Source organism: Channa argus, chromosome 6, assembly GCF_033026475.1.
Source record: "Channa argus isolate prfri chromosome 6, Channa argus male v1.0, whole genome shotgun sequence".
NCBI classification, from domain to species: Eukaryota; Metazoa; Chordata; class Actinopteri; order Anabantiformes; family Channidae; genus Channa; species Channa argus.
In genome coordinates this window covers 21,684,931-21,704,134 of record NC_090202.1, presented here as the reverse complement: position 1 = coordinate 21,704,134, position 19,204 = coordinate 21,684,931, and the positions used below count along the sequence as shown (strand labels likewise).

The window sequence follows — 19,204 nt, the reverse complement described above, 5'->3', positions numbered from 1 at the left end:
CTGTTCTTTGTAGTCATCAGCTGAGCTGGGACATTTGGTTTGTGTTTCTCACTGTTCCTGTAAATATCAGCTTTCTCTTTATGAGCTACTGTCCCAATTTGTTTGTTTCTGGTTTTTTGACACCTCTGTGTGCTGTGATTTTTAGTCAGCTGTATCCTTTTCTTGATTCTGCATACTTTACACCCAGACTTGGCTTTAAATGTGACAGAAGCATTGTTTCCACGTCTCCACATTCAGACCAAGGTGAAGCATAATTGTACCAACCTAATATTAGAGGAACAAGTTAGACACTATTTTTAGGGATTCAATAAAATCATTTTAAAACATAATACATGAATACAAGTACAAGGGTGAGTTATTTGTTATCAGAGTTATCCCTCTGCTACCCCTCCAACATCTCGTAAACGTCAAAGCGCTTCCTGGATCAGTAGCCCCAAATAAGGCTTCATATGTCATCGATGACATTAAATTCTGGGAGCGATACACACTTTAATGGGAAGCTTCTCTTTCCACTGCCCAGATTAAGATTACACAGGCTTCAAAACGTCAGTGTTCAGCCTACCATCACTACTCATGACTCAACATTTAAGACCCTTTGTTATCTCAGGACATTCCTACCTCCCTATTATTCACCAGTTTCAATGCCAAGAGAGAGAGCTAAGTTATTTAGCTGTCTCCACGTTAACCTACAAATGAATGAAAATACTAATCTGCTTTCCTGTTACCAAGAAGGGGTAACACATACTTGTTTAAGAGAACGTCACTATTATTGTCACGGTCCAGTTTTCCAACTTCTGGTTTTGCTTTCATCCTTTGGCTCTTTCTGCTGTCCATTATTCTGTTTGGTTTCTACCACCAGTCTAATGGACAGACTCATTAACAAGATCGAGACAAGCTTAAAACAATGTTGTTCAGTGCAACAACGTATCTCGTCGTTACAGTTTTGCAAAAGTTACTTTGGTAAAAGGTTGTTTTTTTTCATAATCTTTAGACTTATTAGACTTGCTGTAGCTTGTTAATGTGAGAACAAGTTCTAGTTTTCTTCCATCAGTCCCAGTCCATTGTTAATGAGAATCATAATGTTTTATGACAATGAAAAAATGCATCCCTTGAGGAATCAGGCCTGAGTAAGAGCAGCTGCATTGGGCCTGACACATCAGAAAGGGGGAAGAACGTCCCAGAGATGTTTTTCTTTAAAGAGGCATTTTATGATAAGAACAATGGCAAACTGAAGTCAGTCTTAAGTGAGTGGAGTACTATTTTATTGTGAAGTTTGAAATGACAAATAATCTTTTAACAACAAAATATTAATGCTTTTTAGAATGTTAGATGTTTCTCGTAGAAATGACAAAAGTATATTTTATTTATTTTGATGTTGTGGAGCATTTATGTTAGTTAAATGTGTGTAACCTCATATTTCATAGGTTTTTTTCTGTTTCATAGCTACAAAATGCAGAATCTGACTGTAAAAGCTGTTTCCACAAGAAGCTTCTCTGTGATCATCAAGGTTTGTGTAGTTATCCCCTTTTTCTCCATCTTCCTTTGCTGTGTTGCTCTCATGCTGCACATCTTTGCATCTCACAGGCAGTTCCTGGACACCTCACGTTACATCCTCTTTGCCTGTATGCTGATCAATGATACTCTGCAGTTCCTTGTGTCTGTGTTACTCTTTTTCCTTGATATGGCTCAGGTCAAACTTGCTCTTGTCTACTGTTTTCCTTTGTTGTCCATATCCATTGCAACTTTCCAGAACACTCCCTTAATCCTGGCTACCATGTCACTGGAGCGTTATGTTGCCATCATTTACCCCCTGCAGTGTCCACCTGCCTGGCGCTCAGACCGTATCTGGATCATTATTCTGTCTCTGTGGCTCCTCAGCTGTATCTGTACTATCACTGAGTGCTCAATAGGGCAACAGAAAAATGCTGTGGATATCCTGTACATCCCTGTAGCCTGCGCAGCTGCAATTGTCAACACATCTCTAATCCAAATGTTCTTTAAAGCTGTTGTAAACATACTCTGCTTTGCAGTAGTTGCCGTCATCATCCTCTTTACATATGTGAGAATCCTGTTGGAAACTAGGAAGCTGAGACAGGACAGGACGTCTGTGAGCAAAGCCATGCACACTGTGCTGCTGCACGGCTTTCAGCTGTTGTTGTGCATGTTGGCCTTCACTATTCCCATCACTGAAAGTCTCATAGTGCTGCTTGCTAAATGGCAGCTAATAGACATTCCCTTTTTAAATTTCTTTTGTTTCATCCTTATCCCACGTGTTCTCAGCCCTCTCATTTATGGCTTCAGAGATCAGAGTTTCAGGAGCTACATTGGGAAAACTTTGCTCTGCTGCTTAAACACAATGAAAAATCCCACTGTCAAAAGCCTAATGCAGGAAAATTTGTTTGTTTCTTCAACTAACCGAAACAGTAAACAGATGCCATGAGGTGTATTTGTATTGTAAAAATAGTTTAAAGAGTCTAAATACTTTTAAAAAGTGTCCTAACATTGAAACAAGTTTTTTCTAGAATTATTCCTCCTTCTCATGCAGCTCATCAAGAAATGGCTTGTTAATGTGTTTTCAGTGTAAGTAATGGACAATATCACTCTGTTACTCTATGTAAAATTATAATATGTTGCCTGTAATGTGAGAATATTTTAAGCTTTGTAAGTTAAACTAATTCATTATATAAGTCCACAACCAAAACAATTCCCTCTTTGTTTCACTGTCCTTCCACTGTGGCTCAACAGGGAAATTGCTGTTGAGATACTGTAACATAAAAATTATTTGTGAAAAATATTAATGTGATCTAAATATTACTTACTGCTAAGAAAAAAGCTTTGGAATCTATTTTTAATTCCAATAAAAAGATAAAGTCCTGAGAAGTTTTTAGATTTCATTGTCTGTGTGAAAGCTGCTAAAGACGTGAAACTTGGGGCTTCATCAGTGGCCATTGCATAAGTGATGTGTGCTAGTACGATCTCCACTGAGACAGACGATGTCATCAAAGAAACATCTTTTGCTGAACAGTTGGTGGATATTCCAGGACGACAATGCCAAGCAGCATTGTGCATGTGCTAAACTAAAGTGTGTGTACTTGACTGGCCTGCTTGCAGCCCAGATCTGATTTACTTCCCCTGATTGAAGTTACATGGGTGTCACAATCCATCGGCAACAAACCCCCTGAATCTGGAAATGAGGTCAGGATCCCAGTCAGGGTTCAATGTCATCCAGATTGGAAAAGCATAGGATAATGAGATTTTCAAGATGTTGACAAATATTACACGTAGACAATGTACAGTCCTCCTTTTTCAGCTGCCTTACTTTGGTATATAGGACACCAGGGACCTGTTGGATGTGAACACAAACCTGAAGGAATTAATGTGCCTGTTCTTTGTAGTCATCAGCTGAGCTGGGACATTTGGTTTGTGTTTCTCACTGTTCCTGTAAATATCAGCTTTCTCTTTATGAGCTACTGTCCCGATTTGTTTGTTTCTGGTTTTTTGACACCTCTGTGTGCTGTGATTTTTAGTCAGCTGTATCCTTTTCTTGATTCTGCATACTTTACATCCAGACTTGGCTTTAAATGTGACAGAAGCATTGTTTCCACGTCTCCACATTCAGACCAAGGTGAAGCATAATTGTACCAACCTAATATTAGAGGAACAAGTTATACACTATTTTTAGGGATTCAATAAAATCATTTTAAAACATAATACATGAATACAAGTACAAGGGTGAGTTATTTGTTGGTATAGAGAACATGTCATTTCATCTTTAACTAGAATTTTCACCTCAGCCCACCAGAGAGGTTGCACTTTACATACATGTATAGACTCAGTGGTTATATTCCCATTTGTGTGTAATTTTGATTTCACATTCTGATATTTAACTGGTCCAGAACAACTTGTTTGCTCCTTGAAATAAGTGACCAAACCTTCAAAACCCAATTAAAAAATGTCATGAGGTGTATTTGTGATGTAAAAGTATAAAATACTTTTCCAAAGTGTCTTAACACTGAAATCGTTGATTTATTCTATAATTATCCTGTTTATATGGCTCATCAAAAGACACTTTGCTGATTTGTTTTCAGTCTACGTGATGAACAAAGTTCAGTGGTTCTTCAATGCAAAAAAGTTAATGTGTTGTCTGTAATGTTGTAAGCTGTGTGAGTTCAATGAATTAAATTAGGTTTATTTTGTAGGTCAGCAACCACCAAAACACATTTTTGTTTCACTGGCCTTCAGGGAAATGCTATTGAGATACTGTAACATAAATATCAATTTCATATAAAAATACTAAAACTGTGAAAATTATTAATGTGGTGTAAATAAATATACAAAACATAACAAAGGCTTTTCCACTAAAAGAAGAGGTGTGAACTGAGGCCATGTGTAGACATGAGACATCCATCAAACTAATTTTACCCTTTGATAATAAGAAACAGCTATATTTAATATCCCTCTGCTACCCCTTATATGTCCAACACCTCGTAAACGTCAAAGCGCTTCCTGGATCAGTAGCCCCAAATAAGGCTTCATATGTCATCGATGACATTAAATTCTGGGAGCGATACACACTTTAATGGGAAGCTTCTCTTTCCACTGCCCAGAGTGATTACACAGGCTTCAAAACGTCAGTGTTCAGCCTACCATCACTACTCATGACTCAACATTTAAGACCCTTTGTTATCTCAGGACATTATTATTAGACTTGCTGTAGCTTGTTAATTTGAGAACAAGTTCTAGTTTTCTTCCATCAGTCCCAGTCCATTGTTAATGAGAATCATAATGTTTTATGACAATGAAAAAATGCATCCCTTGAGGAATCAGGCCTGAGTAAGAGCAGCTGCATTGGGCCTGACACATCAGAAAGGGGGAAGAACGTCCCAGAGATGTTGTTTTTTAAAGAGGCATTTTATGATAAGAGCAATGGCAAACTGAAGTCAGTCTTAAGTGAGTGGGGTACTATTTTATTGTGAAGTTTGAAATGACAAATAATCTTTTAACGACAAAATATTAATGCTTTTTAGAATGTTAGATGTTTCTTTTAGCAATGACAAACGTATATTTTATTTAATTTGGAGTTGTGGAGCATTTATGTTAGTTAAATGTGTGTAACCTCATATTTCATAGGTTTGTTCTATTTCATAGCTACAAAATGCAGAATCTGACTGTAAAGGCTGTTTCCCCCAGAAGCCTCTCTGTGATCATCAAGGTTTGTGTAGTTATCCCCTTTTTCTGCATCTTCCTTTGCTGCATTGCTGTCATGCTGCACATCTTTGCATCTCACAGGCAGTTCCTGGACACCTCACGTTACATCCTCTTTGCCTCTATGCTGATCAATGACATTGCGCAGCTCCTTGTATCTGTGTTACTCTTTTTCCTTGATATGGCTCAGGTCAAACTTGCTCCTGTCTACTGTTTTCCTTTGTTGTCCATATCCATTGCAACTTTCCAGAACACTCCCTTAATCCTGGCTACCATGTCACTGGAGCGTTATGTTGCCATCATTTACCCCCTGCAGTGTCCACCTGCCTGGCGCTCAGATCGTATCTGGATCATTATTCTGTCTCTGTGGCTCCTCAGCTGTGTCCTCTCTGTCATTGAGTACTCCACAGGGCAACAAAACCCTGCTGTGGATACTTTCTTAACCCCTGTGGTTTGCAGGTCTGCTGTTATCAACTCATCTGAATATCAGACATTGTTTAAAACTGCTGTAAAAATACTCTGCTTTGCAGTAGTTGCCATCATCATCCTCTTTACATATGTGAGAATCCTGCTGGAAACTAGGAAGCTGAGAGAGGACAGGACGTCTGTGAGCAAAGCCATGCACACTGTGCTGCTGCACGGCTTTCAGCTGTTGCTGTGCATGTTGGCCTTCACTATTCCCATCACTGAAAGTCTCATAGTGCTGCATGCTAACTGGCTGATAGAAGACATCGCCTTTTTTAATTTCTTCTGCTTCATCCTTATCCCACGTTTTCTCAGCCCTCTCATTTATGGCTTCAGAGATCAGAGTTTCAGGAGCTACATTGGGAAAACGTTGCTCTGCTGTTCAAACAGAATCAAAAAGCCAAGTGTCAAAAGCAACAACTTGTTTTCTACTTGAACTAACTTTGATTAAACACTCAAAAGCAGGGGACATTGTCATGAGGCGTATTTGTGATGTAAATGTCTAAATACTTTTTGTGTCTTAACACACTGAAACACGTTTTAAAATATAATTATCGTGTTTATGAAGCTCATCAAGGGATGTCTTCTCAGGCAAATCAAGCATTTGTGTAGGAGTATTCTCTAGGTTCACAACGAATAAAACCCTCTTTGTTTCATTGGCCTTCCACTGCAGCTCAGCAGAGAAATTCTATTGAGATACTGTAACATAAAAAAGAATTTCATATAAAAATTAAAGTGATCTCCATATTGTATACTGCTGTAAATAAGCTTTGGAAAACAGTTTCTTTAAAAAAGCCTTCAGAAAAAATTTAAATTGTCTTTTGTTTTTATATTTGACTGCATGACTTACTAAAAGTGGAACTACTCTTCTCATAATGACTAGAGTCAGTTTCAAATGACTTTATATTATATTGTTGTTATATTGTTTCTGTCATATTTTCCAATGTGGGCCAGTTTACAGGTATTAAAATTCATTTCATGTGAAATTAACAACCTGGGGGAACCTGGATAAACCATGTGAAATGGCTGAATGAACAATAGTGTCACACATTTGTAATATACAGATTTACAGACTATTGCAACATCTGTCATACTTACAGAACACCTAACTTTAATGTCCAACAGTTTTTTTTTTTGATCCCCTATAAAAGCAATTCTGGCCTATTTTCTCAGTTAGGATTCAGTGTTTTGTTGTTTGTTTTTTCTGTTATGGCGATGCTATTAAATCTGTGCCCGTTACATCTATAAAGTTGGGTGGGTGAATATATAATATATATCTAGTTGCAGGGAAGTCAATGCTTTTGACTCCTCAAGCCTGAATCACAAAACATTTATGCAAATGTCTCTTTACAACAAACTGAACGTCGTTAATTATGTAAAATATAACCATAAATGTGAGCTGTGTGTGTGTGAACTGGCTACCAGAAGACATTTTAAATTGCCTCTTTCATCCTAGTCTGGCTCCTTCTAAACAAACTCATATCAAGAGCTAAATTGAGAAAACCTTCCTCTACTGCACAAATGAATTCCAATTCCATGTCAGAGGACAAAGTTGGAATTTAAAAATTCAATTAAGCTTTATTTATATAACGCCAATTCACAACATAGTCATCTCAAGGCACTTTACAGAATAAAGTCAAGACTATAAAGATGTATAGACAGAACCCAACAATTCCCCTTTGTGAAGTAAAGGACAAATCTTTGTCAAAAATAACTACAAGGTTCCCCACAGTAGTACTGGAGGCCAAAGTTATGCCATCTAGAGTAATAATATGGTTGGACATTATATTTCTGAGATTTTTGGGCCCAAATACTAGAAGTAAGAAATTATGGGACATCCAGGTCTTTATGTCTTGTAGGCATGCTTGAAGCTTGAACTGATTTTTTTCATCTGGTTCCATAGATAGATGTTGCTGGGTATCATCAGCATGGCAATGGAAATGTGTGTTTGAGTGTTTTCTAACATTGTTGCCTAAAGGAGACATATAAAGTTAAAAAGTATTGGTCCTAACACAGAGCCTTTGTGTGTGTGGAGGATTCATCATTAACATGAACAAATTTGAATCTCTCAGATAGATAAACCAACCTAGTGCAGTTCCTTTAATCCCGATTTCATTTTCCAGTCTCTCTAATAAAATGTTGTGATCCATGGTACAGTACATAATAGTGTGAAAAGCTTCAGGGAAATTTCAGAGTGTGTCACTCTGCCACAGGGGACAGGCTGTCCGGCTCTGTGCACACTACAGTGCCAGCCTTCCTCACCAGCTTTGTCTAGTGGTGAGGCATCCTTCTTCTCTGCCCTTCCCTGCTGCCCTGGGCCTCCTGAAGTCCACCACCATCTTCTTGGTGCTTTTAGTGTTGAGGTGCAGGTGGTTGGAGTCACGCCATGAGATAAAAGTCCTGGATCAGTTCCCTGTACTGCTCCTCCTGTCCACTCCTGATACAGCCCACAATAACAATGTCGCCCGCAAATTTTTGTACAGACTCGGAGTTGTACTGGAAGTCTATCAGGGTGTCAGACCTGCAGTCCCCCAGTTGCACATTCTAAGATCTGACTTTAAGGTTATCTGTTATCCACACTGCTAGGTGTGGGCCCACTCCCATCTCTGTCAGTTTAAATTAATATAGTTATACTATACTCAGTTTGTCCATGAGTCAAAGTGGACATTTGGACAGATGTAATGGACAATATTTGTTCACCAAAATCTTATCACCTTATCCATGACTTTGAGTAAACTTTGAAAGAAAGTGAGAAAAGTTTAAAGCAAAGTTGTTCAGTGCAGCAACTTGTGCCTTCGATACAGTTTTGCAAAAGTCACTTTGGTAAAAGGTTGTTTTTATTTCATAAATTCTAGGCTTGTTTATGTAATGAAAAGTTATGGTTTTCTTCCATCAGTCCAAATTCAAAACCTACAACTAACTAAAACCATTTGTTAATGAGAAGCATAATGCTTTAAGACAATGAAAAAATGTCCCCTGAGCCCTGAGTAACAAGCGGCTGCGTTAGGCCTGACACTTCAGATAAGGGGTAGAATGTCCCAGAGATGTTTCATAATAACAATAATAGAAAACTGAACAATTCTGGACAAATGATCTTTTAAACAGAAAATACAATGTTGGACGTTTCTCTTAGTGATGACAAAACTGTATTTTATTTCTTTTATTGTTGTGGAGCATTTATAGATATGTTAGTTAAATGTATATAACTAAGCTAAGCTAAGTTCTATTGTAGTTTCACAATTTACCCCTAAATATGAATGAGGTTTGGTGAATTTGCCATATTTACTTTTATCCATGTAAACTTTTGTTAATGTTTAGGTCTCACAGGTGTGTTCATTAACCTGAGTGACAGACATTTAACCAAATTTTATCCCAATCTCAAATTTTATTCTACAACATAAATTATGTCTCCATTATGAATGCAAAATGTTGCATCGCCCTTGATAAACTAATTTTTAAAAAGGTTTAATTAATTTTGCATAAAGGAACATTTGTACTAACTCATTATGTATCAAAAATTGTTTTGAAGAAAAAATAAATATTTATTTTACTTTTTATGTCTTAGAAAAATATAGGAATGCAGACTTATGCAAGTGTATATTCCTTAATATCTCACAGTTATGCATTGTGACACTCGTTATGGTTTGGGGATAAAAGTGGTGCATTTTCTCCCAGCAACAGCAGTCAGTTAGATTGGAATAAAAAAAGACCCTGGTCATAAATAAGAACACTGAGCTGCATTAAAGCCATGCTTTTCCATGTAGGCTGTGTATTGTGACACAAATATTTGATTATTACATGTTAGCAACGAGTTATGAGTTTGCTTTAAAGTTGTTGCAAATGCAGAATTGACAAAGTTCAGTGGAACATCACATGTGTTAGGAGGTATGTAGGTTATTTTTGTGCCATAAATTGGGGACTTGTTTATGTGTCACAGGTTTAGAGCCCATTAACCCATGTCCCCGCTGAAATTTGTTGCTAACGAGAAACATAATGGTGTATGACGATACGTCAAATGACGGCATCTCTTGAGGAATCAGGTCTGAGTCAAAAGACTCTAAATGAGGCCTAACACCTCAGATAAAGGGAGAATGTCCCAGAGATGTTGCTCATCAAAGAGACATTTGAATGATACGTAACAAAGATATCTGAGCTATTCTCTCTGATGAAGACCATCTTAGGTAAGTAGAGAGCTCAATTGTGGGTCAAATAATCGTTTTAAGACAAAGTGTTATTTTTCTTTCATAATCTTAGAGCTTTCTTTCAGTAGTTTTATTAAGATTTCACATTTTATTCTACAACATAAATGAGTTAAGGTGGATTTCTTTAATTTACTTTTATATGTATGAACTTTAGCTCATGTTTGTTCTATTTCACAGCTACAAAATGCAGAATCTGACTGAACTTCCATTTAATGCAACTTCCCCCAGAAGCCTCTCTGTGATCATCAAGGTTTGTGTAGTTATCCCCTTTTTCTGCATCTTCCTTTGCTGCATTGCTGTCATGCTGCACATCTTTGCATCTCACAGGCAGTTCCTGGACACGTCACGTTACATCCTCTTTGCCTCTATGCTGATCAATGACACTGTGCAGCTCCTCTTCTCTGTGTTACTCTTCCTTTTGGTCATGGCTCAGGTCAAATTTGCTCTTGTTTACTGTTTTCCTTTGTTGTTCATATCTACTGCCACTTTCCAGAACACTCCCTTAATCCTGGCTACTATGTCACTGGAGCGTTATGTTGCCATCATTTACCCCCTGCACTGTCCACCTGTCTGGCGCTCAGACCGTATCTGGATCATTATTCTGTCTCTGTGGGTTCTCAGCTGTACCTTCCCTATCGTTGAGTACTCCATAGGGCAACAAAACCCTTCTGTGAATATCTTCTCAGCACCTGTGGTTTGCAAGTCTGCCATTGTCAACTCATCTCCAAAACAGACATTGTTTAAAGCTGTTGTAAACATACTCTGCTTTGCAGTAGTTGGCGTCATCATCCTCGTTACATATGTGAGAATCCTGCTGGAAACTAGGAAGCTGAGACAGGACAGGACGTCTGTGAGCAAAGCCATGCACACTGTGCTGCTGCACGGCTTTCAGCTGTTGCTGTGCATGTTGGCCTTCACTATTCCCATCACTGAAAATCTGACAGTGCTACGTGCTAACTGGTTGTCAGAAGACATCTCTTATTTTAATTATTTTTGTTTCATCCTCATCCCACGTTTTCTCAGCCCTCTTATTTATGGCTTAAGGGATGAGAGTCTCAGGAGCTACATTTGGAAAACTCTGCTCCGCTGCTCAAATAGAGTCAAACCCAGTGTGAGAAGCCTAATGCAGAACAACGTTTTTGCTTCTTGACTGAATGTCATTATTTATTCTACACTAGAACAAGCTGTTTGTGTTGTAATCTTCCTCCTGTTTATCCTGCTCATTATAGTTTTACTCATTTGCTTCAACACCTCAGTCTCCTCTGACGTCTGAAAGAGAAGATCACAGGCAAAAATTAGACATTTTGTTGGCAAAATGTTGTAATATTATAGCAAAAAAATCAACAAATGCAAATGTTTCAGTCGAAAAATACAATTTTTGGTCAAACAATAACATTCACACTGTTAAAAAAAATGGTGTGCTGTAAGTCTTGAAACTATTAAAAATAACACATTTCACCCAAAATCAGAAATGTGTCTAATTGCATTGAAACAGATTTGATTATTTTTTCAACACACCAGATGTTTTCCATTGTCTTTGATAATGTTTCTTAACTTAGGATAAGGTGTGTTTTTTCTTTTCTTTGTTTTTTTTTTTTTTTTGTCTGACATAGTTAATCCAATCAAGTTTGTTGTCTCAAACGACATGTATAATAAATGTTTTGAAAAGTGGTGTAAAGAAATATATAGAACCAATGGGGAAAAAAAAACAAATTTACAAGACCAGATGTGTGCTGTGCTAAAGACAGGATGATGAACATTAACCGGGTCCCAGTTTCATTAGATGAACAATTTAGAAAATAACGGAAAGCTTTTTCCTGTTACAATTTCCATCTCTTGATAGAGTAGGATATATTTTAGTAAATAAACAAATAATCTCTCTGTCCATTTTGTGCCAGTTATCTATGTCCAGGTTCCATCAACTAAATTATTTCTGTAATTAAAAGCAATATTATATACAAATGGGAACAAGGCCCTGAGATACACTGGTGACCTGTCCAGGGTGGACTTATACCGCACAATGACAGCTGGGATAGGCTCCAACCCTCTTGCAACCCTATACAGGATAAGTGTTTGCAGATAATAGATCGATGGATGAGAACTGCTGAAACAGACACGATACAACGATCCACAGCCATATCATCACAACTGGCTTTCCACTTTATTCTGAAATATGGGCGGTTTTGGTCATAAAATCATGCCAGAAAACATTCCTGAGCTGCTAAAACGAAGTGAAACTCCGTGTCAGAGGCCAGTGTTCAATTGAACTGTCAAGCATAATGACAGAATGGATGCACAGTTAAACAGGGAAGCTGCAGATCATGAGAAGAATCCCTTTATATAAGCACATTGTACTGATCATGACGATTCAGGAACTGTGTTAAACAAGCTACACGTTTCAAATATTTAACTGACACACACAATAATAAGATGTGGGCATTGCTTTTTAAGTGCTTTATTCAAATTAGCTCACAGGTTATGCAAATAATATAATTTTTATTATAATTACCTTAACATATATACAGTACGGCAAACATTCTACTGTGAATGCTTCAGGTGTGGTGCTTAGGTACTTTAGCATACTTTCAGCTAGAAACATCGTTCAAACTTTAAAATGTTCAGCTTATTAAGGACATTATTGCTTCCCTTCAGCTTTAATATCTTTTATACTTTTTGTAATGTTTAGCTTTTTTCAGCTATTTTGTATCTGCCTAGAGAAACCATTCAAACTTTCAGCAAGTCACAAGTTCTTCAGCTATTACTCTTCCATTCAGATTTGTGATATCTTTTACAGTTTTTGAATAATCGCAGTTTTAGTTTGAGACACTTTGGTGAATTTTTAACTTCTCTATTAGTGTGTATTGCAGAATGTTGGCAGCTAGAGTGAGTAATATCACACACACTCTAACTTTTCAGCTTCCACTTTTAGCAACTTTTTTCTTCTTTTTCTTGTTTTCTTCAGTCAACTCTTTTCTTTCCTTGAATAATTATAAATTAAAATGTAGGCTTTTTGTGTTCTTTCAGGAAGTGTAACTCTCATAGTGACAGGACTTATTTGGCCTGAAGCGTAGAGAGTGCCGCCTGAAACTCCTATTGGAGCCCATCATAACTGAGGTCGAGAACTTCTCCTCAAATCACAAATGGGGACTGTTTTAAAATCATTTTAATGAGTATCTTTACGTAAAGTACATCACCGTGTCCGGTGAAACCTTCTGCCACTCACAGTTTTTCAGTTTCTTTGATAGGACTAATACGTTTTCACCTTTTGCATATTTTGCGAGGCAAAGTCTGAGCACTTCACAGCCTGCCTTCTGCAAATGTGAGTGAGTCAGCAGACTCGCAGCAGCTGTTGTCATGTCAACGGACACAGCTGCATTAGGTCATGTGATCAGCCTCAGGGCTGTGTCCAAACAATTTATCTTTATCAGCTTTTCTCCCTTAATATACACAGTGGAGACACACACATACACACAAATACAAAAACAGAGAAAGACAACATAATAAAGCATTCTAGGTTTTACAAGCGCTATTTCTGACTGACTGATTAACTGTGTTGGTTATAGTGACTCCTGCTCCACCCATGGAGGCTGTTTATCAGGTCGGCCATTTTCTCTCCTCCTGGCAGAACAGGTCAGCATTTATTATTAATAGTCTACAGTCACTGAGAGGAAGTTAATGCAACACTCTGCTGTACATAGTGGTTGTGACATAAAAGGTTCCTATTGTAGCATGACTTGAAATTAATGACCTACAGGAAACAGTCTTTCAAAATACAAGCCTTTATTATACTTTTTTCAAATTATTGAAATGATAAAATGAGTTTGTGGTGAATTCTACCCAAAGTAGACAAAATCACAGGAAACACACTTTCAAAACAAAAGCCTTTTGATACTTTTTAAAAAAAATTTTGCATTTAAATGGTAAAATGAGTTTGTGGTAAAGTCTGCCTACAGTGGACACACATACACACACACACATTAAAGATACTTTCAAAATAAAATCCTTTTACCCTCATTTCCCCTTTTCTTAATAATCATTTGAGTCTACCCGTTACATACAGATGATTTTTGCATGTGTTTTTCCATTTGCAGTGTCCTGAGCTCTCAGGGCACCATACACATGGCTTCAGAAGAACTTTGGAAAACCATCTGCTGCTGCATTCAGAAATACAACTTTAAATTCTATCACCCAAGGAGTCGCCGCATAACTTCTGTGCAGAAACACCACCGTGTTCAAGCTCATGTCAAAGACACCGTAAGACAATGGAAACATGTTCTGTGGTCCAATGAGTCTGTGTTTCAGTTTGTTTTAGAATATTATAAGTGAAATGTGCTAAAGCAAGCACCTGTTGTGGAATGGGGCTGCATCAGTGCCTATGGCATGAGTATCATCGATGTAGAGGGATTTAATAGGATTTCAGAGAAACAAATCCTGTCATCAAGGAAACATCTTTTCCTGGAAAGCTTTTAAGAATTTTACCAGGACAATGCCAAGCTGAACTCTACATGTGTGGCTCCGATCTGGTTTCATCCCCCTGATAACATAACAACCAAACCTACAAAAGACAATATTTGCCTCATATCAGCTCACTACAAACATGAGTCCTTTGTGTCTTTTGTTTGTCTCCAAGTTCGTCACCAAGAAGAAACAGTCATTTCCTGTCATTTATCACTAATTCTAATTTTTGATGACACAACATTTGTAGCTTAATATGCATTATTATTATTATTATTTTAGGTTTGAGTTTGCCTCCCCCTAATGTACAGGCTGTTTAAATGTAAAATATACAAATGAATACTGTAAACCTAAATAATAAAAATTCACATTAATCTAGTATACATGTGTTTTCATCATCAGAAGTAACAAAAATGGTCAAGGAATGGATATAAAAAATTATGAAAATGGAAATTACGAGTGCAAAATGTTGCATCGCCCTTGATAAATACATTTTTAAAAACGTTTAATTAATTTTGCATGAAGGAACATTTGTCCTAACTCATTATGTATCAAAAATTGTTTTGAAGTGACAAAAATAATTTACTCATTAAGTGTTTTCAAAATATAGGAATGCAGAGTTATGCAAGTGTATATTCCTTAATATCTCACACTTATGCATTGTGACACTCGTTATGGTTTGGGCATAAAAGTGGTGCATTTTCTCCCAGCAACAGCAGTCAGTTAGTTTGGAATTAAAAAAGACCCTGGTCATAAACAAGAACACTGAGCTGCATTAAGGCCATGCTTTTCCATGTAGGCTGTGTATTGTGATACAAATACATGTTAGCAAAAAATAAGAGTTTGCTTTAAGAGGGGATTAAGTTGTTGCAAATGCAGAATTGACAAAGTTCAGTGGAACATCACATGTGTTAGGAGTTATGTACACTTTGATCAAGGAAGGTTATTTTTGTGCCATAAATTGGGGACTTGTTTATGTGTCACAAGTTTAGAGGCCATTAACCCATGTCCCCGCTGAAATTTGTTGCTAACGAGAAACATAATGGTGTATGACGATATGTCCAATGATGGCATCTCTTGAGGAATCAGGCCTGAGTCAAAAGAATCTAAATGAGGCCTAACACCTCAAATAAGGGGAGAATGTCCCAGAGATGTTGCCCATCATACCAAACAAAGATATCTGAGCTATTCTCTCTGATGAAGACCATCTTAGGTAAGTAGAGAGCTCAATTGTGGGTCAAATAACCGTTTACACACAAAATGTTATTTTTCTTTCATAATCTTAGAGCTTTCTTTCAGTAATGACAAAATAATCTTTTTATTTCTAATAAATGTGTTTATTAATCTAACTGACAGACATTTAACTAAGTTTTATTAAGATTTCACATTTTATTCTACAACAAAAAATGAGTTAAGGTGGATTTCTGTAATTTACCTTTATATGTACGAACTTTAGCTCATGTTTGTTCTATTTCACAGCTACAAAATGCAGAATCTGACTGAACTTCCATTTAATGCCACTTCACCCAGAAGCCTCTCTGTGATCATCAAGGTTTGTGTAGTTATCCCCTTTTTCTGCATCTTCCTTTGCTGCATTGCTGTCATGCTGCACATCTTTGCATCTCACAGCCAGTTCCTGGACACGTCACGTTACATCCTCTTTGCCTCTATGCTGATCAACGATACTCTGCAGCTCCTCTTCTCTGTGTTACTCTTCCTTTTGGTCACGGCTCAGGTCAAATTTGCTCTTGTCTACTGTTTTCCTTTGTTGTTCATATCTACTGCCACTTTCCAGAACACTCCCTTAATCCTGGCTACCATGTCACTGGAGCGTTATGTTGCCATCATTTACCCCCTGCAGTGTCCACTTGCCTGGAGCTCAGACCGTATCTGGATTATTATTCTGTCTCTGTGGGTTCTCAGCTGTACCTTCCCTATCGTTGAGTACTCCATAGGGCAACAAAACCCTTCTGTGAATATCTTCTCAACCTCTGTGGTTTGCAAGCCTGCCATTGTCAACTCATCTCCAAAACAGACATTGTTTAAAGCTGTTGTAAACATACTCTGCTTTGCAGTAGTTGGCGTCATCATCCTCATTACATATGTGAGAATCCTGCTGGAAACTAGGAAGCTGAGACAGAACCGGACGTCTGTGAGCAAAGCCATGCACACTGTGCTGCTGCACGGCTTTCAGCTGTTGCTGTGCATGTTGGCCTTCACTATTCCCATCACTGAAAGACTCACAGTGCTACGTGCTAACTGGTTGCCAGAAGACATCTCTTATTTTAATTTTTTTTGGTTCATCCTCATCCCACGTTTTCTCAGCCCTCTTATTTATGGTTTAAGGGATCAGAGTCTCAGGAGCTACATTTGGAAAACTTTGCTCTGCTGCTCAAATAGAGTCAAACCCAGCATCAGAAGCCTAATGCAGAACAACGTTTTTGCTTCTTGACTGAATGTCATTATTTATTCTACACTAGAACAAGTTGTTTGTGTTGTAATCTTCCTCCTGTTTATCCTGCTCATTATAGTTTTTCTCATTTGCTTCAACACCTCAGTCTCCTCTGACGTCTGAAAGAGAAGATCACAGGCAAAAATAAGACATTTTGTTAGCAAAATGTTGCAATGTTATAGCAAAAAACCAACAAATGCAAATGTTTCAGTCAAAAAATACAATTTGTGGTCAAAAGATAAAATTCTTTCAACCAGTCATTGCACAAAATAGATGATAGAATACTAAATATATTTAATAATATGAACTGCTTCAAGCTCAATTTGTGCTATATGCCTGTGCCATTTAGTGATACATAGCAAATATGCAAATGAGCCTATCACATTTATATTTGCGCTGTGTTATGTCATTGTGTCTTCTTTTCCAATGTAATTTCACTATAACAAAACCTGCAACACCAGCACTTTATAGACATGGCTTGTCTAAGAACTTTTAAAAAAATGTTGTCCTGTGCTAAAGACAGGATGGTGAAGATTAACTGGGTCCTAGTTTTATTAAATGAACAATTTTGAAAAAAACTGAAAGATTTTTCTTGTTACAATTTCCATCTCTTGATAGAGTAGGATATATTTTAGTAAATAAACAAATAATCTCTCTGTCCATTTTGTGCCAGTTATCTATGTCCAGGTTCCATCAACTAAATTATTTCTGTAATTAAAAGCAATATTATATACAAATGGGAACAAGGCCCTGAGATACACTGGTGACCTGTCCAGGGTGGACTTATACCGCACAATGACAGCTGGGATAGGCTCCAACCCTCTTGCAACCCTATACAGGATAAGTGTTTGCAGATAATAGATCGATGGATGAGAACTGCTGAAACAGACACGATACAACGATCCACAGCCATATCATCACAACTGGCTTTCCACTTTATTCTGAAATATGGGCGGTTTTGGTCATAAAATCATGCCAGAAAACATTCCTGAGCTGCTAAAACGAAGTGAAACTCCGTGTCAGAGGCCAGTGTTCAATTGAACTGTCAAGCATAATGACAGAATGGATGCACAGTTAAACAGGGAAGCTGCAGATCATGAGAAGAATCCCTTTATATAAGCACATTGTACTGATCATGACGATTCAGGAACTGTGTTAAACAAGCTACACGTTTCAAATATTTAACTGACACACACAATAATAAGATGTGGGCATTGCTTTTTAAGTGCTTTATTCAAATTAGCTCACAGGTTATGCAAATAATATCATTTTTATTATAATTACCTGAACATATATACAGTACGGCAAACATTCTACTGTGAATGCTTCAGGTGTGGTGCTTAGGTACTTTAGCATACTTTCAGCTAGAAACATCGTTCAAACTTTAAAATGTTCAGCTTATTAAGGACATTATTGCTTCCCTTCAGCTTTAATATCTTTTATACTTTTTGTAATGTTTAGCTTTTTTCAGCTATTTTGTATCTGCCTAGAGAAACCATTCAAACTTTCAGCAAGTCACAAGTTCTTCAGCTATTACTCTTCCATTCAGATTTGTGATATCTTTTACAGTTTTTGAATAATCGCAGTTTTAGTTTGAGACACTTTGGTGAATTTGTAACTTCTCTATTAGTGTGTATTGCAGAATGTTGGCAGCTAGAGTGAGTAATATCACACACACTTTAACTTTTCAGCTTCCACTTTTAGCAACTTTTTTATTCTTTTACTTGTTTTCTTCAGTCAACTCTTTTCTTTCCTTGAATAATTATAAATTAAAATGTAGGCTTTTTGTGTTCTTTCAGGAAGTGTAACTCTCATAGTGACAGGACTTATTTGGCCTGAAGCGTAGAGAGTGCCGCCTGAAACTCCTATTGGAGCCCATCATAACTGAGGTCGAGAACTTCTCCTCAAATCACAAATGGGGACTGTTTTAAAATCATTTTAATGAGTATCTTTACGTAAAGTACATCACCGTGTCCGGTGAAACCTTCTGCCACTCACAGTTTTTCAGTTTCTTTGATAGGACTAATACGTTTTCACCTTTTGCATATTTTGCGAAGCAAAGTCTGAGCACTTCACAGCCTGCCTTCTGCAAATGTGAGTGAGTCAGCAGACTCGCAGCAGCTGTTGTCATGTCAACGGACACAGCTGCATTAGGTCATGTGATCAGCCTCAGGGCTGTGTCCAAACAATTTATCTTTATCAGCTCTTCTCCCTTAATATTCACAGTGGAGACACACACAAATAAAGTTGAATTGAATTGAATTGAAATAAAATGAGTTTGTGGTGAATTCTACTCACAGTAGACAAAAACACAGCAAACACGCTTTCAAAACAAAAGCCTTTTGATACTTTTTTCAACATTTTTGCATTTAAATGGTAAAATGAGTTTGTGGTAAAGTCTGCTTACAGTGGACACACACACACA

General features: G+C 37.4%; 4 protein-coding genes across 4 annotated transcripts; all 4 read left to right on the top strand.

Annotated features, from left to right (window-relative positions):
• Positions 1-1,450: 1,450 nt before the first annotated feature.
• Positions 1,451-2,440, top strand: LOC137129244 (odorant receptor 131-2-like). Its single transcript, XM_067508189.1, has one exon. It carries the CDS (start codon positions 1,451-1,453, stop codon positions 2,438-2,440), a length of 990 nt encoding a protein of 329 aa, XP_067364290.1.
• Positions 2,441-5,155: 2,715 nt separating this feature from the next.
• On the top strand, positions 5,156-6,375 carry LOC137128391 (odorant receptor 131-2-like). Its single transcript, XM_067506298.1, has 2 exons — positions 5,156-6,083; positions 6,344-6,375. The coding sequence occupies exons 1-2, from the start codon at positions 5,156-5,158 to the stop codon at positions 6,373-6,375; spliced, it is 960 nt and encodes a 319-aa protein (XP_067362399.1).
• Positions 6,376-10,056: 3,681 nt separating this feature from the next.
• On the top strand, positions 10,057-11,022 carry LOC137129392 (odorant receptor 131-2-like). Its single transcript, XM_067508478.1, has one exon. It carries the CDS (start codon positions 10,057-10,059, stop codon positions 11,020-11,022), a length of 966 nt encoding a protein of 321 aa, XP_067364579.1.
• Positions 11,023-15,813: 4,791 nt separating this feature from the next.
• LOC137129562 (odorant receptor 131-2-like) lies at positions 15,814-16,779 on the top strand. The gene has a single exon (XM_067508843.1). The coding sequence runs from the start codon at positions 15,814-15,816 to the stop codon at positions 16,777-16,779; it is 966 nt and encodes a 321-aa protein (XP_067364944.1).
• Positions 16,780-19,204: the final 2,425 nt, after the last annotated feature.